Source organism: Papaver somniferum, chromosome 5, assembly GCF_003573695.1.
Source record: "Papaver somniferum cultivar HN1 chromosome 5, ASM357369v1, whole genome shotgun sequence".
Classification (NCBI taxonomy): domain Eukaryota; kingdom Viridiplantae; phylum Streptophyta; class Magnoliopsida; order Ranunculales; family Papaveraceae; genus Papaver; species Papaver somniferum.
The window spans coordinates 174,972,615-174,995,082 of record NC_039362.1 but is presented as its reverse complement, the minus strand read 5'-3'; the positions used below and the strand labels follow the sequence as shown (position 1 = coordinate 174,995,082).

Sequence of the window (22,468 nt, the reverse complement as noted above, 5' to 3'; positions counted from 1 at the left end):
TACAAACCTATAATTCTAGTCCTATATATAGAGAATCAAACTTGGCACTTAAAAAAACTTTACTTTGGAAACAAGTTTTCCTAACTTGGCTCCTAAGTTCCTTAATTTAGGAACAAGTTTATCCAAGGTAGAGTTTTACCAAAAATCAAACTGTTGATCACCGGCTAAACCTACAACTCTCCACCTCGGATCATGCTTTTAAGCATGAGACCATCACAGGAAATCACCTTCATCTTTCACCAGAGTTATTCACCATCTATATACCCGTAGAATTACTTCTGAAGATCAAACCTGAACTTCCATCTTCATAGAGCCATCTCTTCGATCAAAATACCATGATGTTCATAAAAGTCTTCAACCATCTTCTACATGAAGAACACTTGTGAAATTGATCATGTTTCACAAACACCATGAAAATCTTCAATCACTATCCATGAATCCTTGCACAGACTCCACCATTGATCACCAAGAGAACCATCCAGAAGAATCACCATTAGCTCTACCTAACCAGTAATCTAATTACATATTGAACTCTAATCCAGAAAGGAAGAATTATCTCCAATATCATACTCCAACACATGTTATGATTACCGTGTATCTGAAACAAACCATCAGACATCTCCACCGTGATTAACAGGCTTAATCCTTTGAGCGATTCTCAAAGCCATCACCAATCTGACATACTTTTTACCACCATCAAACCTAACATACTCGCTCATAATATATACCGTGTGAATGCCCATATTACCATGGTACATGCTTTTGAGATCGGGCACATTCTTGAAATCACGTGCAAGCAATCAAGAATACTTTAACATAGACTTAAGAACATAAATCAATAACATCTCGTGCATAACTTTGAAGCGTTGCTGAACTTGCTTCTACATGAGACTTCACAGCCTCATCCTTTCTTCAAAATTTTTAACCCATTATTTATTGTGCATGATTACTAACACTCTTCAAGAAGTAAATATGTATTCCACCTCATTCAGTCTTATTCTGCATCTCATACTACATCATAAAACAAAACAAAGAACATACACTTCTATCAAGTTGAACCTCCGATTTTCAAATCACATCACAAATCTATCTTTATGTACATAAACACCGGTTGAATACATTATCTTCAAAATATATTCTCCACCCCAACAATAAATCATCGTTCAATTCCAGGTTCAATCACACCATCCCGTCCTTGCTCTGATACCAATTGTAGGGAAAATTGGCACCCCGAGCGCAGCGAAAATCAGGATCACAAAGGGCAATTGGTGATATGAACCAAATATGGGAGAAATAATAAGAAAGAGACAGAAGATAAAGAAACACACAACCACAACACAAGATATATGTGGTTCACCTTTACAGGCTACATCCACGACCAACACCACCAGAAAAACTTCCATTAAAACAAAGACCATCACATGCTCTTTCCGCAACCCAAGAAAAGACCCAAAGAGTTAACAAGACATACCCGATAACACCATCGAAGAAACCATAGTAATCAATTCTCTAACTATTCCTCAAACCAGCCTCATGTCTTCTCTTCTACACCGTCTTCACCGCTGCTAGTAACAGAGGAGAAATATGGAATTACTAGAAACTAGGTTTAGGGCAAAGCCCCAAACTCTGAACACTAGAATACCAAAATCCTCTCTCTAAATTTTTTTCTCTCACACCGATATTGACCTTCACGGTAGCACACGATCCTCCCTAACAAAGAGACCAAAATCCTAAGCACAAGGATTTACCACTCTTCTAGGTTGGATTATATAAACCTACAATTCTAGTCCTACATATAGAGAATCAAACTTGGCACTTAAGAAAACTTTACTTTGGAAACAAGTTTTCCTAACTTGGCTCCTAAGTTCCTTAAATTTAGGAACAAGTTTATCCAAGGTAGAGTTTAACCAAAAATCAAACTGTTGATCACCCGCTAAACCTACAAATACCAGCATCACTCAAAACATGAGTAGCAAGACCCAGACCAATTACATACCCTTCTTCTTCTTCTTCATAGTACGAATCATTCCTTCCGTGAACAGAAGGCATGCTGAAGATTAAGAGGAAAGATACGACACTATGAGTAATTGTTGCACAGACATCGATATCACAAATGATCAGTTCAACTTTTGTTAATCTGGAAATAAATCATGCAGGCAAACTAGATAATACGACTTCCATCGGAATAGTTGACCGCGACGAAAAAACCGATCAAGCCAATAATGACTAAATATGTGACATGCATTCACCTAATCAGCATAATTAAAGAAGACGATTATATATGCTAGGCCATGGAAGATCGTGTAGTAGTGTAATAATACCATGTTCTTGTACGTGTATTTCCTAGAATGTCTTTGCTGCCAACTCAATATGCATCTTAGATTTAAAAACATGACTTACGTCTCATAGTTTGGCAGTGTTGGAGTAAAACATCTGTGTTGGTTGGATTCTCCATCTCAAGGTAGTTCTGGTGATCTTTTATGTCTTTGGGACTCAAATAAAATTCAAGTTTTAGATTCTATCATTGGTCCATATTCAATTACAATTCATTGTAAAATTGTCTCAAATTCTTTTGAGTGGATGTTCACTGGTATCTATGCTCCTTGTGCTTCTAATACTGAGGAAGTTAACCTGTTTTGGAGAGAAATAGAAGAAGTTAGATGTTTCAGGGATTTTCCATGGGTCATTGGAGGTGATTTTAACGAAATAAGATACACTCATGAAAGATCTTCTGGAGGAGTTGTTACTGCTGGTATGAGAAAATTCAATAGCTTCATTTCAAAGCACCAACTAGTTGATTTTCCCCTGATTGGTGCTACTTATACTTGGACAAACAATCAAACTCAATCTATAAGAAGTAGGATTGATAGGCTGCTTATTTCTCCTTCTTGGGAATTAATGTTTCCACAAGTCATTCAACAATCTCTTGCAAGACCTTGCTCTTATCACAATCCAATTGCTCTTCTTTGTGATAGTGTGAAGCATGGTCCTTATCCATTCCTCTGTGAGTATTTTTGGCTTTCTTATCCTGATTTCATTATTATTGTTATAAATTTTTGGTCTTCCTTTGTTGTTTCTGGCAGTGCAGGATTTGTTTTTTGCAAGAAACTTCAATTGCTAAAAGTAAAGTTGAAAGAATGGAATAAAGCTGAATTTGGTGATTTTGTAAGAAGATTGGAGGAGCTGGAAAATATCTTTGTTGATCTTGATGCAGTTGAAAGTACTAATAATGGGTTAACAGAAGTTCAATGGGAAGAAAAATTAAAAGCCAGGAAAGAATATTGCAATCTTACTATCTCTAGAGCAGAGAAATGGAGCAGCAGGTCAAGAGTTACTCATATCAAATATTATGAAAACAATACTAAATACTTCCACAGGATTGAAAATGACAGGAGAAGAAGAAGTTTTATTGGGTCTATTAAAGTGGATGGTGTGCTTACTTCAGATGAGCAAGAGATTAAAAATGGTATTGTCTCTTTCTTTCAAAATATATTTCAAACACAACATCCAAGGAATATTTCTATGGAAGGTATGAATTTCTCTAAAATTTCAGATGAAATGTGCACTTGGATTGAAAGAGATATTGAAGAAGAAGAATGTTTAGCTGCTATTAAATTGCTTGGCCAACATAAGGCACCTGGGCCAGATGGTTTTCCAATTAAATTTTATTCTCTTTGTTGGGATGTCTTAAAACTGGATCTTATGAATGTTCTTAAGGAGTTACAACACAAGAATTTTCTTGATTGGAGACTGAAGAACACTTTCATTGCTTTAATTCCTAAGAAGGATACCATTGAAGAGATAAAATATCTTATACCAATCAGTTTAGTTCATGGAGCTTACAAGATAGTTTCAAAAATTCTTGCTGAAAGATTTAAGAAAAGTCTTCCTTCCATTATTTCTCAGAACCAAACTGCTTTCATCAAAAAAAGACAAATTCTGGATGGTGTCTTGATTGCAAATGAGTTGATTGATTCAAGAATTAGAAGTGGTAAACCTGGTATTCTCTGCAAAATTGATTTTCAAAAGGCATTTGATCATGTTAATTGGGACTTTCTGGATGAAATGTTCTCTCTTATGGGATTTGGAGATAGTTGGAGAAATTGGATAAGAAGGTGTGTAGAGTTTTCAAGATTCTCTGTGCTTGTAAATGGTATTTCTACAGGTTACTTCAAAAGCAAAAAGGGTATAAGGCAAGGTGACCCAATTTCACCATTTCTTTTTCTCCTTGTTGGTGAGGCTTTGAACTTCATGATTAAGCAAGCTCAAGAACAAGGTATTCTTTCTGGTTTGCAAGTCAAAAATAATGGTGTTTTGGTCTCTCACTTACAATTTGCTGATGATACTTTGGTTTTTTTGGATGCTGATGTTGAGCAAGTCAGAAATTTGAGGTTAGTTCTTCTTTCTTTTGAGCTTCTCACTGGGTTAAAAATCAACTTTGCTAAAAGTCAGATTTATGGGGTTGGTTATGAAGGTGATCTGTCTTTATTTTCCTCAATTTTGGGTTGTTATCAAGGCTCTCTTCCTACCACTTATCTGGGTTTACCTCTAGGTGATAAAAGTGGTGGTATAGAAAAATGGGATAAAGTCATTGAGAGATTTATAGATAAGCTAGTTGGCTGGAAAAAAGCTCTTTTATCTAGAGCGGGCAAAAACACTCTTATTAACAGTGTATTATCTTGTCTTCCAGTGTATTATATGTCACTCTTTTAAATACCTTCAACTGTTCTAAAGAAATTAGAAAAGATTATGAGAGACTTTCTTTGGCATGATAATAAAGGAAGGAGGAAAATTCACATGGTGAAATGGGGAGCTTTAAGTAGGAGGAAAAAATCTGGAGGTTTGGGAATTAAAAATCTCAAAAAACTCAATCAATCTCTTTTAAATAAATGGCTTTGGAGATATGCTACTGAAGATAATCCTGTGTGGAAAACCATTGTTGATGAGAAATATGGTCCTGGTGAAGTTTTCTGGATTTCTAAGACTCCTACTTGTTCTTTTGGTGTTTCATTTTGGAAGGCTATTATGAAGAACAGTTCAAACTTCACCAATTTTGTGAAGTTCAAGGTCAATAATGGTGTGTCTGTGAGGTTCTGGGATGATAAATGGTTGTATGATGCTCCCATAAAATTATGTTATCCAAATCTTTATGCAGCTTCTAGAGCTAAGGTTTCTTTTGTTGCTGAGTTATATTCTGAAGATGGCAATCTTTTCAATTGGAACTTACATTTACCATCAAGATTGAATGCTGCAGTTAGAATCGAGCTCACATTACTTAATGCTAATTTGGTTCCTTTCAAGCTGAATGCTTCTACTGAAGATGTTTTGTTCTGGAGTCTTTCTAAGCAAGGAACTTTCTCTGTGAAATCCTTATATGATGTTCTATGTGTGGATGATAATTCAATAGCTGTTGATTCAATTTTTGCTCACATCTGGAAACTCAAATGTCCGCCTAAAATTGTTTTTTTTTTCTATGGCTTATTGCTCACAACAGGCTGCCAACTAGGGACTTTCTACTGAGAAGAAGAGTTGAAGTTCTAGTTAACTGCTTATTTTGTAATGAACCAGAATCCACTTCCCATCTTCTTCTTCATTGCAGATTTGTAAGAAAAGTTTGGGATGTTTTTTTGAATAAACTAAACTGGTTTTTCTCTATGCTTGTGGATGCTCCTGCAGTTCTTCATGCTTGGTCTTTCATTCAGCATTCTAAAGCTAGCTCTGCAGTCTGGGATTTGATATCTGCAGCCATTTTCTGGAGTTTATGGAAGAAAAGAAATGATAGAGCTTTCTCAGATATTAGTCATAATGAATTGGCAGTGGTGAAAAAGGAAATCTACCACATCTTCTCTTGGGCTCTTGCTATTAGTGATTTTAACTCAGTAAACTGTTCTGAGGCTATGAAACATTGGTGTTCAATTTACTTTGATATTCATTAGAGCTGTGGCCTGTCACTAGTTCTATTTTTTTTCTTTTCTTTTCTCCTCTTGTAATTTTGTTTAGGGTGGTATAATCCTTTTATACCCTCTATTTTTTGATCAATCAATCCTTTCTTTATCGATCAAAAAAAACATGACTTAGGGTTTAACTGGATCATACAGACAACAATTCAGAAGAGAAGAATACCTTTTCAGCATCATATCGTTAGCGATCTTCTCCTGCACCCCACAAATAAAAAAATCCAACCGAGAAAGATAGACTCTTACTAGTAAAAAAAAACCAATGAAGAAACCTGATCCTGCTTCTTCTGCAACTGGCTAGCTTCCATATTTCTAAACAAATACATCAGCTTGAGAAAGGAAACCGGTCTTGCGGCCAGAATGACATATTTTTGGAATGTCCCGCCAAGTTATCTCTCACTTAAATAATTCTTCTATTCCCATTTCAGGCACAGGCTGGACTAGCTAGAATTCAGAGAAGCCTCGGTCTGTTTATTAGACATGCCGACCGACAGCCAAAATCTGGCAGCCCCGTGGTCCGGCCAGCTTGTCACCTCTAAATGGCCAGGTTGTTACTATCTTGGTATGCTCATCTTAGTTTAAGGAAGGATGCAACTAGTTTCATCTTAACAAAGAAAAAGTTTAGAAATTTTATTTGCCATTTAAGGAAGGATGCAACCAGTTTCATCTTAACGAAGAAAAAATTTAAAAATTTTATTTGTCATAAACAATGGATCTTGTTTTATAATTAAGTTCAAAAATTTTATTTGCCATACACAATGGATCTTGTTTTATAATGAACGTTATTTATAAAATCCTGCCTAGTGTAGGACTAGGATGTAACTCTAATAAGAAGGTATCATTAGCTTAGTACAGTGTTAAAGTATGCGGGCATCCAACTCAAAACCAATTGGCAATGAGTGGAGAGGCCCTTCCATATTATATTTTAAGTTAATTAAGCAGATTATAGCGATGTGGGACTATTGTCCTTTCACACGCCCCCTCATATGTAAGGCCAGTCACTGGGCCTCACACGTGGACCTACGTACGAGTTACCAGTCTATCGGTTGGCAATGAGTGGAGCGGCCCTTCCATATTATATTTTAAGTTAATTAAGCGGATTATAGCGATGTGGGACTATTGTCCTTTCACACGGCCCCTCATGTGTAAGGACAGTCACTGGGCCTCACACGTAGACCTACGTACGAGTTACCAGTACATCGGTAACAGGTGTACACAGGTGAGTGACTAAATCAGGGGGTAACACCTCGGCCAGTATCGGCACTGGCCTACACCCCGGGTGTAAAAGTGACAAAATTGGGTAAACACTTCGGCCAGTAACTCGGCTTACACCCGGCGTACGCAGGTCTGGGTCTGGGGCTTGGCTCTGATACCATGTTAAAGTCTGCGGGCATCCAACTCAAAACCAATTGGAAATGAGTGGAGCGGCCCTTCCATATTATATTTTAAGTTAATTAAGCGGATTATAGCGATGTGGGAATATTTTCTTTTCACATACAGAAACATAATAGAGAAATAAAAAATACAAAAGTGAAGTGAAGTGACACTTTTTGTTTTTCACTTTTCTGAAAGTGAGATAGTATTATTCAGCCTAGCATTTTTAGGGGCGAAAAGACAAAAAAGGTCACCCGAACTTAAAATGCAGCCATCTCTTATCTCCCGTTTTTTTAATGACCAAACTACCCTTTATAATTTGTAGATAACTTTACAATCAGGAAGTTAATCCACAATCGGGAGTCATTGTAGTTTATATAACTTCTGAATATAAAGTATCCCAAAAATAAAATCTTCTATCTTTTGAATTTTGATTATCCTATAATCGGTAGTAAATAAAGTTATCTTGACTCCTGATTAAAGTAGACATTTGGCTAAAATGTTATCATAATTGGTAGTGAATTTAAGTTATTTAACTCCCGAATATAGAATAGCCCCAAAATGAGATTTTGCAAAAATTCTCTATTTTCTGAATTTTGGTTGAGCCTATAATCGGGAGTAAATGAAGTTATCCTGACTTCCGATTATACAATGGCTCTCTTTGCAAATATCATACCATAATCGGTAGTCAAGATAGTTCATATAGCTACTGAATATAGAGTAGTCCCGAAATGAGCTTTGCCCAAAATCATATATTTTTTGAATTTTGGTTGAGCCTATAATCGGTAGTAAATGAGGTAAAATCCTGACTTCCGATTATACAGTGGCTCTCTTTGCAAATATTCAACCATATTCGGTAGTCAAAATAGTTCATATAACTACCGAATACATAGTAGCCCCAAAATGAGATTTTACAAAAATCTTTTTTTTCTTTTGAATTTTGGTTGAGCCTATAATCGGTAGTAAATGAATTTATCATTAACTTCCGATTAATAGTAACCCCAAATACGCATTTAGCACAAATTCATATCAATCGGTAGTATCTTTGCGTTACTTAACTACCGATTTAATATTAACAATCGGACACAAAATAGTTTCCGATTACGGAAGGACATTAACGTATTCTACTACCTTTTGGACATCCCTTAACCTTGTATATGGGTTGGGAATAAAAAATCGTCCCTAATTCTTTCAGAGTCGCCCCTAAAAATGTCAGGTTATTTAGGTTTCATCCTTGTTTATGAACATGACTGATAAATGTAATACTCTATTAACTAGATACTAGATGACCACGACCAAAAAAACCAATCAAGCCAAAGACTAAATAAGTGACATGCATTCACCTAATCGGAACATGATTAAAGAAGACGATTGTGCTAGGTCATGGAAGATGGTGTTACACTACGTACTTGAATACCATGTTTTTTTCTGATATATATGTGACAAAAACTGTTGCAATTTTTCATGTCTTATCGTTATAATTAGGCTCCATCTTTGCACATATTGCAGAACTAATACAGTATATTTTCAAGGGGGGAAAAAGATAATAGTTTTCAAGAGGGAAGACAACTAAAAATACTCATATTCACTGCTTAAACAACAGCGTTCCAGTTTTTGGGGTATGGCCCTTTCCTCCTATTACTATCAGGAACAGTGTGTTTATCCCAAGGAAAATCATCGACATTGAAATCCATTACTTGGTCATCCTGCTTGCTTGAAGTCCCAGGATCACTCCAACCCCTCATACCAGCACCACCAGTTGTAAAAGCATCTCCTAGGGTGCAAGTAACTTCTGCCACCGTTTTTTGCATGGCTACAAATTCAGCTAGGACGTTTTCCCCAACTGTCAGTAGTTTATCAATCTCCAGTCCAGCCTAATTTGATCCAGTTGATCGTTTGTGCCAGCGAGATTGACTGTTTCACTATGTTTTTCATATATAAGATCCAATCGAAGATTAATTAGAGATGATTCCAATATAATTCTCCACAAGGAGATACATCCAAGTGGAGAGCCTCCGCCGGTGAGATCAGAACTCCTGACTGAAATTAATTTCTCTACCGCTTCATTTATCAGCTCTGATGTTTCCTTGGAAGCCTCAGAAAACGTATATTCAAGTGAAGAGCACGTGTCCTTGGACTTGCAGAACATATTGACTACATCTAGGAAACATCCAAGCAGCGTTTCCGCGACAGATTTTCTTTCAACGCCTTGCTCCTGGAGGCTTTTCCAGATGCTCAGAGGTACTATATGCAACAAGCCGCTGCTCATCTTGTATCTTGACGAGGTTATCGAGGAAAGACTCCAACAACCTAGCCTGCTCGCGCTTGAAATCATCAACGCCAGATTCTGAACGAATTCTTTGCAAAAGTTGAATTAGGGACAAGCTTCCACCATAGTATTTATCTGCAATAACCACATCATCTGGCGACGTCTCAAGAGGCAACCACCTATTTGGCTGGTTGATGTCATTATCCTTACTGAATGCATACTTTTCCAGGCCAGATATTTCTAACAGGTCAAAAAACCTAGGGAAGGATCTCCTGTCATCGTACTTTCTGTTGACATCCGTCCAGTTATCCGCGATGCTTCTTGGGAAAACATCTTAAGTGATGCCTCTAAATCTTTTGACTGTTTCTTGATCTCAGATTTTGGATATTTAAGTTGTTTTCGTAAACCATCTAAGATGTACACTTTCAAAGTATCTGTCTATCCAGTTATGATTCATGGTAGCTGAAACACCAGTATCAGAGTTGTTCCTTCGCTTGCTTAATTTAAGACATAACTTATCAAAGCATCCTGTATCATCATCCATGGTAAGCTCAAACACCAGTATCAGAGCTGTTGCCTACTTGTTTGTTTAACAAGAACAAAGAGAGGTTTCATGTAGCCGGAAATCTGTATTTTACCCCCTCTCTATGTATAGAAGATAAATTCCTACTCTTAGGAGTTTTGAGAAAAGAAACCGGGTTCCATATTTATACTCATCTGAACAAATAAATCGGGTTGAAAAAGGAAACCGGTCCTGCCGCGAGAATGACATATTTTTGGAATGCCGGCACTCAAATAAAAATTCTTCAGGCACAGGCTGGACTAGCTAGAATTCATAGAAGCCTTGGTCTGTTTATTGGACATGCCGACCCGGCCAGACTCGCCAAAATTTGTCCGTCCGGCACCTTTATTGGGTTGTTAATTATCTAGTGGTGAAGGGTATATCTGTCTTTCATCTCACACGTCTAATCCCACATGTGTGCATAAATTGACTATGCATAAATTGACTGATTAACGTCCATGGATGGAAAAGTTGACAGTCAGGCATATTCCCGAGAACTGGAATCTTGGAACATATCCCCTAGATTGCAGTTGATTTTCTTCGTTTGATTGGGGGCCAAAGAAACTAATTGGGGGCCATGACATTTTATTTGCACCCCAAAATTTTCAGGGCGTATTAATCCGATCGTGAATATATTGTTTTACCGTTGACTATTTTATTTATTTTTTCAAATGACGACCCTAACTAACGACCCTTCATAGACATTAACGACAGTTTAAAGTCGTCATATACATAATTAAAACAATAACGACTCTTTCAAAGTGTCGTCAGCGAATTGATTACGTATATGACGACTCTAAACTGTCGTACATTTCCGCCATTAACGATGAAGATAACGACTCTTTTTAGAGACTAACGATTGTTTTTAACGACACTTCTAAAATATTAACGACTGTTTACAGTCGTCATATACATAATTAAAACAATAACGACTCTTCCAAAGGGTCGTCAGGGAATTGATTATGTTTATGACGACTCAAAATTGTCGTACATTTCCGCCATTAATGAATCTTCGACAGTTTAGAATTGTCACTATTACAATCGAAAAATTAACGACTGTTTAGGGTCGTCACTGAAAATTTTCAATACCATGACGACTTTTCATATAGATCTAGGCAAAAAAAAATCAGACACAAAATTGCAAACAAAAGATCTGGAAAAAAAAATTAAACTCTAATTAAATCAGATTATCATTAATTAATTAAGATTATCACTAATTATTTAGGGACATTTTAGCCATTCGGAAAATATTTTTTTAAGGGGTGACCCAAATTAGGATTGGGTGATCTTTTTTGTCCTCTAGTGCAAGGCATCCAATTAAAATGTTTGGCCCCCAATTAAACTAGGTTGATTTTGGGGCATATTCCCCATTTTCCCAACTAAGTAACCAATGGACAGGACAGTCGTTTATAGATGCAGAAAAACACCCGACAAATTTCATTAAAAGGACAGACATTATTACTCTGCATTGAAATTGCAAATTGATGTGCTAAAGAATTTTTTTTTCTTCGACAACTGCAGCAACTCAATATTTTTTGAAATTTTCATGGGCTCTTTTCTGCAACTGCACACACTTGGTCTCAGGTCAATAGTTGCCAGGATATAGGAAAAACTTCTAAAACTAGAACCCAAAAAGCAACAGTTGCCGGGATTACACATTTAGACGTTCTAGTTATTAGTTGCAAGAAATGGAAAACATTATATCAACAAGGCTTAACACATGCTTTTGGCCAATTAATCACGCCACCAATCATAATGTCTCCAAGCTTCCCATCTTCATCAAATAATTCTGCATCTTTGTCATAAATTTCTTTGACGATTACACTGTAGACATCTTCCATCGGTGGATCAGCAGTGTTGAAATTACCGAAAGCGATGATTCTTCTTTTGAAGTTTCTTATGAAACATGAGCTAGCAGGGAAGTTGGATACAACACATGCTTTTGGCCAAGTAATCACGCCACCGATCAGAATATCTCCAAGCTTCCCATCTTGATCAAATAATTCTGCGTTTCTGTCAAATATTTCTTCGATAATCAAACTATGGACATTTTCCATTGGTGGATCAGCAGTGTTGATACTACCTAAAGCAATGGTTTTTCCTTTGAAGTTCTTTATAAAACATGAACTGGCAGGCAAGCTGGACGCAGGAGGTGCCAAACGTGAAAGAACAGGCGAGTTGGACCCATTAGGTGCCAAACGTGTACGGACAGGCAAGTTGGACAAATCAGGTGCCAAGCGTGAACGACCAGGCAAGTTGGACGTGCCAGGTGCCTACATCCATCAAACAAAGAGTGTACATTCAGCAACACAAAATACAGAAAAGCATATGCTAACATATATATATGCAGAGAGGTGAGTGAAACCGAAACAAATCATTGGTTACTTTGAACTTCTTATTTCGTGGTTTCAACAGAGGTTCAACTTATCCTATTGCAGGTATACGAAGTTAACCAATAACTAGAGCAAACAATCACAACAGCAATCTTGAAATTAAAAAATGAACAAGGTAAGTCAGTAATCAATTTTTAATCTCTATATATGCTACTGTGGAGTGTGAGGTGTAGAACTTTGAAACAGTTACATATTAGAATGACATACTAAATGGTGCAGAGTGATTTACATTTCAACTTAGGATGACAAGAGTCGTTTCTACTTTCTATTGCAGAACTGAATTCTGAATGTAAATTCAATTTGTAAGAATCATATAAATTTTTACCTGAGACGCAGATTGATTTGATGGTCTACAAGTACGATTTTGTGTGTGTGGCGCAGATAGATTTGATGGTGTAAAAGTATGATTTTGTGTGGGTAATTCATAGTGTGCTCGGAGTAAATGGATGTCAGACGCAGATTGATTTGATGGTGTAGAAGCATGAGCTGGTGTGGATAGTCCAAAGTGTGTTCGGAGTGAATGGACATCAGACGCAGATAGAGTATACGGTGGAGTAGTATAATCTTGTGCAGGTAATTCATCACGTGTTTGGAGCGTAGAAGTATGATTTGGCGTGGGTAATCCATACTGTGTTCGGAGTAAATGGATATCAGACTGCAGACTCTTGTTTTCTTGCTGTACTTTGCGAAGAGTCTCAACACTTGCCGCCGAAGCACGTACCTTAGTAATCGAAACACCTCCTCCCATGCCTAATACAACACCTCTTGTATCACGTCCACATACCTAAGAAAGAAAGAAAGAGTCGTATTTCACCAGTAAAGAAAATTGAAGAGTACAAAAGATACACTTAAGTTTTTTGTTTCACTAACCAATGTGACAGCATCGTTGCCAATGTCTTTTTGACCGTCTGGATTAGCTTCTACAAGCTCTTTAATTAATCTCTGCAAGGACAAAGTCATTTAGAACCATACCTACATAAACTAGGAAGTAATACTCTAACAGTATGACAAAGGAGATGATTAAGCTTACCATTTTAATATCTGAGATTGAAGACGATTCAGGATCATTTATTTTCTTGGAAATATGGGTGTCAAGAAATATCGCAGCTCTGGTAACTTCACCAGTTGGACTCTCTTTTTCCTACATGAGATGACACAAAATGCATTTTATAAAAGGAACACAAGATTTTATAAAAACCTGTAAGTAAATGACACAAATTTTTACCAAGTCATATATTTTGCGATGAATTCCTTTCCTGCCACATGAATGTAAAAATTCAAGACCTTCTCTAGCTTTTTTACCAATTGCACGACGTTTCCTATCCTCATCAGTATTGCAGAAATCAACAAAACTCTCCCAATCTTCTCTCTTTTTGATCATACGTTTTGGCATATTTCTTTTCCTCTCAGCAATGGTCTCATGTTTATCCAACTCCACTCGCAGCTGACGCTTCCAATTTTTATAAGCTTTGTTAGCCCTTAACAAAACACTAGGCTTATAAATTTCAGGTACGACATACTTCATCTGCAAAGACAATGTCCATATCATGTACTGATTATAAAGACTTTAAGACAACAAAAGTAAACTGAAATTCACTCACAACAATATCTTTCCATATATTCTCTTTCATGCTGTTTGGAACTTTTGTCCAAGACTCAATCGCAGGAGGACAGTGCACTCGTACTATCCTACCAATATCCGTTGCAAATACTTCTGACCCAACATCACAAGGCCGCCCATATTTGTCGAATATAACCAATTTACGCATACCTATTAAATGAAGTGTACAGAACATGAAAATATACTTCAACATACAAGTAAATGACTAGTTACCAAGTTACAGTATGCAAGTACTCACCTGATGGCATAGAAGTGCTTCCTTGGCCATTATCGGTGCAGTTTGCATTATTAGACTCGCTATGAGGGTCAGTTACTTGTCTTTGGACCATATCCCGTTTCCTTTTCCTTGACGAACCTGCAACTTTGTCAGAGTTGGTGGGTAACAATTGGTCTTCCACAAATTGCATGTTAACCCTTTCATTCGCGCCAAGCATGTCAGCATTTTCATCAGATTTGGTGGGTAACGATTGGTCTTCTGCAAATTGCATTTCCCCGTTTCCATCCCCATATAGTATGTCAGCATCTTCATCTCGTGCATCTCTCCCAGTATCAAGCGTGCCAGCATCTTCATCTCTAGCATCGCTCCAAGAATCAACCCTGTCGGTATCTTCATCTCTAATATCACCCCCAGCATCAGGCATGTCATCAATGAGTCTTTCGTCCACTGGATCGGTCGCAATCTCGTTTTCCCTAATGCCATTTACAAATGCAGAAGATGGTTTAGTTGTTGACAACCTCTTCTTCTTGAGAGCAACCGCTTTGACACTTGCATCCGCCGCAATGCTCACAATTTCGTTTGCCCAACTGCCATTGACGCTTGCAGAAGATGATTTTGTTGTTGACAGCTTCTTCTTCTGCTTCTGCTGAGCTTCTTGAAGTTCCAGTCTCTTCGACCTCATATTTCAATTTTAAGCAGCTGAAAACAAAAAATATACTAAAACATTTGACATCCAATCAAAACCCAAACAGAAGTGTCTGAATTTATAGCAAACCCCCAATTTTTATACCCTAATTTCATTTTAAAAGGAAGAATAACTCAAAATAAATTTACAGCAAAACTCCAAATTCTAAGTTCAGACACCATTAGAACACCAAATTTCTAGAGAAGAAGTAAGGTTATAAATGATTTACCTGATACTGTGTTCTTCAACTACAGTGATTCTTCCAATTCCAGCAATTTAATTTCTAGGGTTTGTATTTGGAGAAAACCCAAATCCCCAATTTGAAGCGAAGGAAAAAACGTTGATAAAAGGCGGAATGTTGTATTGTTTTAGTCTGAAATTTCTGTTATTTCAGAAAAAACGACTTCATTTTTCTATTGGATTTGATTTTGTTCCGTAAACCACCGATGTGTGACGGAGTAGACGAGTTGCAGTCTCAAAATGAGTAAATTTTGGGTCTCAATATTCAAAGAGATGTGAGGTGGTGGTTTTTATGTGGTGTGTTTTGTTTTTCTTTGAACCTGCTTCGAGATCCGAATCCGCTAAGGCAGCATCTAATCTAATCAGTGCCGGATGCAGTCCAGTTGCATACCCTATCCGACTCAAGCCTACATTTTCACAGACTTTGGACTTCCAAGCTCATTTTTGCAATTTTAGACCCCCTGATAGTGATCTGATTCTTCTAGAATGATTTTCTAGGGACCATGGCTTTTTTGAGGGGAGTATGATTTTATTAGGCCACCTTCCCTATAGTTATAAGGGGTGCCCTAAAATGTTGAAATGACTAACTTATCCTTAATCTAATTTAATTTAAAACCAACCTAATAACCACCTATATATAATCACCACCTCCTCCCACCATCACCTCCGATTATCACCATCACCAACCACCGATTACCACCACCACCACCACCGCCCACCACCGCCGATTACCACCACCACCACCTCCGATTATCACCACCACCAACCACCGATTACCACCACCTCCTCCTTCCACCACCACCGCCACCGCCTATTTAAGAAATGTAACAACATCAATGCAATCACAATTAAGTTCGGTTACATAATAATTTTATCGAGTATAAAAGACGCCAGTCGCAACCTGATTCTTCCATGGGACCACTCCGGATGTATTTTCCAACAAACCCTTCACTTTAATTTGATTTTGATTGCTTCAATCGAATAGAAATCATCAAAATAAGGTTTTAATAGGAGTTACATAGCCATGTTCGGTTAGGCCGATTTTCCAAAAAACCCTAGTTTACTAACCGAACTTCTTGAAAATGAAGAACACGAAGAACAGTTCGGTTGTATTGGATTTAAAACTAAGTCACCGAACTCTCTGTTCGGTTGTTTCGCAAAAAAAAATTAAAACTACAAAGTAACCGAACTTAGCCAATAGACGCTGGAACTTCACATTTTTTTTGTTTGTTAAGTTCGGTAACTTCACAATTTTATCGCAGAAACCGAACTCAGAGTTCGGTTGGTTAGCTGTTAGGTTCAAGTTTGCGAAAGAACCGAACTTTGTAAACTTATATACTCTTATATTACGTAAAGTTCGGTTAGATCAAAAGTGCATGCAGTTTGCGAACCAACCGAACTTTGTACACCAAAGTTCGGTTAGTTGAGAACCAACCGAACATAACGTTGTAACTCCTAGAAATTCTATTATTTGAGAGTTCGGTAACCTGCGTGTTTGGAACAAGTAACCGAACTACACTTTCAGATGAGGTCGATTACTTGTTCATTTCACGGGGCAACCGAACTACAGCTTCAGATGAGTTCGGTTACTTGTTCTTCATATAAAGTAACCGAACTGTTCAAAATCCAGTTCAAATCCGGATCATTTTGAAGATTAACAAATATTCTAGGAGACGATGGAAATGAAGAATCAGATGAGTTTTCATCATTTGAATACTCAAATTTAGTGAATTGGAAAAAAATAATTATTTTCCATGTTTTTGTCCTTCATCTTCTCTAACTCTACTCTCTCAATAATTCTACTCAACTAATAGTAAACCCATCTTTTAATTTAATCTCACTAATTGTTTTTAACTAAATCATTCACTAATCATAACCTAAAATTAATTAAGAGGGTAGATTAGGTATTAAATAAATAACTAGATATGGGATGACCTAAAATTACTTCTAATGCTTTTACCCAAAATAAAACCATGGTCCCCAAAAAATCGTTCTTCTTCTAAATAGAAGTCGGATGTCAAATTTTTTTAATGTCCAGCTCATCTCATAGTGTCATAGAATTGTCGGGATGTCATTAGTCAGACATAGGGTTGTTTTAACGTTTTTGTGTTTTCAAAGCGAACTTAAAATATGAGCCTTTTTATATGTTATTATTATGTCACAACTTATGTTAGAGTTTTGGTTTATGGGGAAATAGGTCGTTCTTCTTTTTTTATTTACTTATTATTTCTTTGAGTTTTTGGTTATACTCTGGGTTTAGTTTTTTGATTTCACATAAAATTCCCCAAAACTCGATAAAATGGTGGGAATATTTATAAAGTACCCCCATTTGAAAAGTACCCGCCAAAAGTGCCTTTGTCTTTTACAAATTTTACCAAGTACCCTTCTGTGTGACCGTTTTTTTCTTCATATAACAACTTTCATCCAGTTAAATGCTAGGTGGAAGTTATATCACTTATTGAAAGTCCTATATACCCCTGAACACATCTCCTTGGTAGGGAGGGTAAGTGATTCGACGATCCTGAAAGCGGGTGTAATGATCCTGAACCAGGCTTGAGGAATCTGAAAGTGGTGTAAAGACCCTGAACCGGTCTCGACTAACTTGAAAAATGTTGTAGAAGATTCTCCACCAATCAAAAACACCAAGACACTTGGTAATGATGAACCTTTTTGGGGAATGATGAAACGAACCTGAAAATGATGACACGATCTTGAACCGAGCTCGACAAGCTATAAATATGATGTAGAAGGTCAACATACTAACAGGTAAAGGGTAAATAAGTAAATTTTATAAAAAAGTATACTAGTATTGACTAACTGGGATGAAAAACTAAACTGTGAGGGAACTTTAGAAAATTTTTAAAAAAACGGGGGTATTAATAAAAAACGAGGTTAAAAAAACGTATATTTTTCAAATTATCACTAAAGTGATTTATCAACAGTTTCTCCTTCCATCCGGTTTAGATGAAGGTTTTAGGTTTTTTACAAGTCTCGTAATAATTACTTGAAGGCTTTTTCCTATTTTTCTCAATAATTAACTGATTTGTCCCTGCATTGGAAGCTCCTCATTCGGTCCCAGTTTAGATGAAGGTTTTAGGTTCTTAGAGCAAGTCCAATGGGACATAATAAATTTGAAAATATGCTTGTACAGGTGGATGGCCAAACTGAGTTTTGGGAAGTGGGGAGAGGGTTTCTTAAATCCAAATAAGCCGGACGGCTCAGTTGGAGACGAGCGGCTTTTATTGGGCCGAGACTCGGTGCCCTGTGAATCGAGGATCAGAGCACATTGAGCCGGCCATCTCCAATTGAGCCGTCCGGCTTATTTGGATTTAAGAAACCCTCTCCCCACTTCCCAAAACTCAGTTTGGCCATCCACCTGTACAAGCATATTGTACCCTATATATATCCAACCCATTTAAACATACAACTCACACCAAAATTCAATTTTCTCTTGAATTTTTTTCACTAATATTTCTTTTGAAATGTCTCATAAGGCAATTTCTCTTTTCTGTGAAGAAAAACTTGAGGATGTTCTGTGATCATTTCAACAAAAAATTGAAAATGGTAAAAAGGAAAGATCTATCCAAGTTTTAGAAGTTAATCCAACAAAATGTTTCGTTAATAAGAAAATATAAGCTTCAGTTTTGAAAGTTAACAACCAAAAATTCAACAACAAAGGAGAAACTTTTCAAGAGTGCGTTAAATAGAAGTTACGTCGGATAAAGAAAACCCGGAGGCCAAAGATTGTGATAGATTTTTATTGATGTACTTAATTGAGTTGTTATTATTGTCTAAGTTTATAATTTGTATAAGAAGTGGCAGTAATATTAGTTAATGAAAATATTTGGACTTAAGTTTTATATTAAGGGATTGGATTTATATTTAGACTCACATATATAGTAATTAATTTAATAACGACAACAATATCGCCAAAACACATCGAATCCGGCGACATTATCTCTACAGAGTTCATAGCATTCAAAATGCTTAAATTCTACTCCGTTTTCTTCAGTAAACTTGATTTGAGCGATAGTTTTATGAAAAAAAGAAACAACAAGTTACTTAAGATATTTTATGATGCAGTTTCTCAATGAGGACAAAAGTTTTAAGATATATACTCACCAGTTCTTGGTTGGACAATCGAGAACTACCACGGTGAACCGTCCATAAAACTTCTGTATAATGTTTGACATCATTAGTAATGAATGAAAATCTTAGTTCTAGGCACTTCTTGTTTCTTATGTATTGGTTCCGCAACGCTACAAACTTTTGCAACACTCTTTCCCAGAAATGATCATCGTTATCCCGAGTGCCCATATGATGTATCCAACATCGAACAAGAGTAACATCTTCTTTCATACTAAAGATAGGGAGGGCCGTTATGATGTAGTGAAGAATTGATTGAGATGGACCATTTTTTAGAATGCTGAAACAAGCTTCGTAAGGAAAAGGTTCGTCGTGAGCTTCTTCCCAATTATCCAGAGCTGTTTGGATCACTTCACCTTCGGTCACACCGACAAACTTTTCTTGATCAATTTCCCTTACACGATCAATGAATGGCGTGACATAACGATTAATTGAATGAAAGTGAAGACACAAACCACGAGCATCGCAGTTTTCGGGGTTCCCCGTTTGTGTGACGAACATTGTGAAAATCTTCTACCAAAAAGATGCGTCTGACATGTCTTGATCGCGCAAAAAATTTTCTCCCTTATGAAAAACGTAGGCTTTGCATATAGCTAAATCCTCTTCATGAGTAAATTTAGTACCACAGATTCAAACAAGCATTTTTTGAGATTTTTGTGCATTGGAGGTGTGGTTTTGGAGTTGAAATCGCAAAATTTATATGGAATGGAATGAAAGTCGTTGGTTGATACTAGCCGTTGTTGGCTCCACCAACGCCGATCGGCCAATTGTGAGACGAGAAAACGTCTCCATTGTAACGTTCATATTTATCCTTATATATATCATACATTTTCTCCAATATTTTCCAAACACAACCAAAAACATTCTCATCTGAAATCGTTTTCCCAATATTTTCTTAACATTCTTCATCGAACACAATGTTTTCCAAAAACAAAGGAAAACAAATATTATGTGTGGAAGCAAAAGAGGTTTTGTCAATTATGTTTCATGGATGCTCAGTCTCATGAAATTTCCTTGGATGTATTCCAAGTGTCCACAAGTTGGTTGTTCGACAAACATAATGGTCGTTGAATTAGAACTAGAAAATATCAGGTATTTGCAATGTCAAGATCGTAACTGACGTGCAGAACCACGAATGTTAGCTGATGTTATTAAGGAGCAAGAAGACCACAAGTTGGCATCATCTTGGAGAAACTTGAGGTTCAAAGTCAGGTTGAAGAAGCCACAACCCGATCATTATAGAGAAGTAGAGTTTACAAAAGAGATGATTAGTGAATGCTCGATCCCTAATTGAATTTTTTTTATGTATTTGCGCACCTCTACAGAAGAACACACATGAAAAACAATTATGGGAATGTCCTTCGTGTTTTAAGTTGGAGTGGGTTGTTTAAGTGTTTCACCATTGTAATGTTAACATCAACTTAATTAGTGGAAAACTCTATGTATTTGCACCACTCTTATGTTTATGTCAAACAACATTAGATTTCATTAAACGTTACATTAGTCTCACATTAACTTCGATTAAACATTAATTACATTAGACTTAACTACTACTAAATCATAGGAAGTAAGGAGTAAAACATCCTCATTCATGGAGCGGCTGGAGGAACGACTTGTGGTGCGGATGGAGGAGCATCTAGAGTGCATAAGGGGTTTAAACTGTGAAGAACTCTAAGGATGTTAGTACAAGCTAAGTACGGAAAAGGTCCCCTGTTAACTTGCTGTCACATCAATCCAACTCTTTGGATTAATTCATCTCCAGTTTCACCGTTAATCCTATTTTGGTTAACTTCTGTTACCATAGCAAGAAATTGCTGGACGACATGAGAAATTATTTGAAAACGATGATACAATTTGTTAATGTCACGGCCCCTCAGGTTCCCTGTTTCTGCAGAGAATATTGCAAAAACTTGTTGCCAGAAAGCCTCTTGCATAAAATTCATAACACCATGGATACTATTTCTTGTTCGAGTAACATAAGCTATGCAAATTGCTAAATATTCCTCTAAAGAATACCTAGAACCACGAACTCGCACAACCATTTTTTGAGATTAAATGATGAAGATTGAAGTGAACTTACGAAGGAAATGTAAGTGTAGAAGGTGGAGAAGTATTTTAGTGTTGAAATCAACTCAATTTATAAGGGGTAGGCGGTGGGGGGATTCATAGCCGTTGGATGTTCCTAGCCGTTGTCGGCTCAATATAAACCGACCGGCTCAAGATGGAACGACCCTCGATACTGTTTGAGACGATACTCCGCTTAATATACCCCGTTTGTCTCAGAAAACCGGTCGTCTCAGTGTAGTTGCAGGAAATCCTACAACACACCCCTTGTATTATCATGACTATGATTTCTAGATCTAAACTTATTTGATATGAAAATAAAGATAAAGATAATGAAAATAGAAAATAAGACACAAGATTTACGTGGTTCGATCAATGTGATCTACATCCACGGGATTAGGGATCTTCACTATGATTGTTTTTAAATACATATGAATTACAATTGAGACTCCATTAATGAGTATTTGGAGCTCTTGGTTGAAGAAGGAAGAAGAAGATAATAATACAAATTCTTCTCTCTCTCTCTACAAATGTGTCCTCCCTAAAGTGTCTCTCTCCTTTTTCTTTTTGATTATTATTCTTTCTTTCTCTTGCCTTTCTCTTTATATAGGATATTACATAGTGGATGACAACTCATATGTAGTGGATTACAACTCATATTATCTCAGGCTCTCACTACGTTCTCTCAGGCTCTTGCTACATTCTCGCGAGATCTTACTATTGTGCGATATTTGGATCCTACACTCAGTTTGAGCCGATCGAGTCTGTATGAGACGCCATGTACAAAACCTTCGAGTTGAGGGTTTGCTCATCCGTTTTAGTGGTTTGCTAGTCCCACTATAGGTGTATAATCACCAAACCAAGCTATTTGATGTGCCCATTGGAGTTGCTCTTACAAGTCTCATATTAATTACCTGAAGTTTTTCCTATTTTTTCCGAT

General features: G+C 36.9%; 1 protein-coding gene across 2 annotated transcripts; it reads right to left on the bottom strand.

Moving 5' to 3' along the window:
- Window positions 1-11,678: 11,678 nt before the first annotated feature.
- Window positions 11,679-15,611, bottom strand: LOC113283733. Of its 2 annotated transcripts, none has more exons than XM_026533070.1 (8): window positions 15,308-15,611; window positions 14,415-15,110; window positions 14,157-14,326; window positions 13,781-14,080; window positions 13,586-13,696; window positions 13,426-13,497; window positions 12,881-13,339; window positions 11,679-12,435 (listed from the first exon to the last, which is right to left on the bottom strand). In XM_026533070.1, exons 2-8 carry the CDS (start codon window positions 15,073-15,075, stop codon window positions 11,866-11,868), a joined length of 2,343 nt encoding a protein of 780 aa, XP_026388855.1. In that variant the 5' UTR covers window positions 15,076-15,110; window positions 15,308-15,611; the 3' UTR covers window positions 11,679-11,865. The 2 variants fall into 2 exon arrangements, with proteins under 2 accessions (XP_026388855.1, XP_026388854.1); XM_026533069.1 differs by having other exon boundaries at window positions 14,415-15,092.
- Between the last annotated feature and the right edge of the window lie 6,857 nt (window positions 15,612-22,468).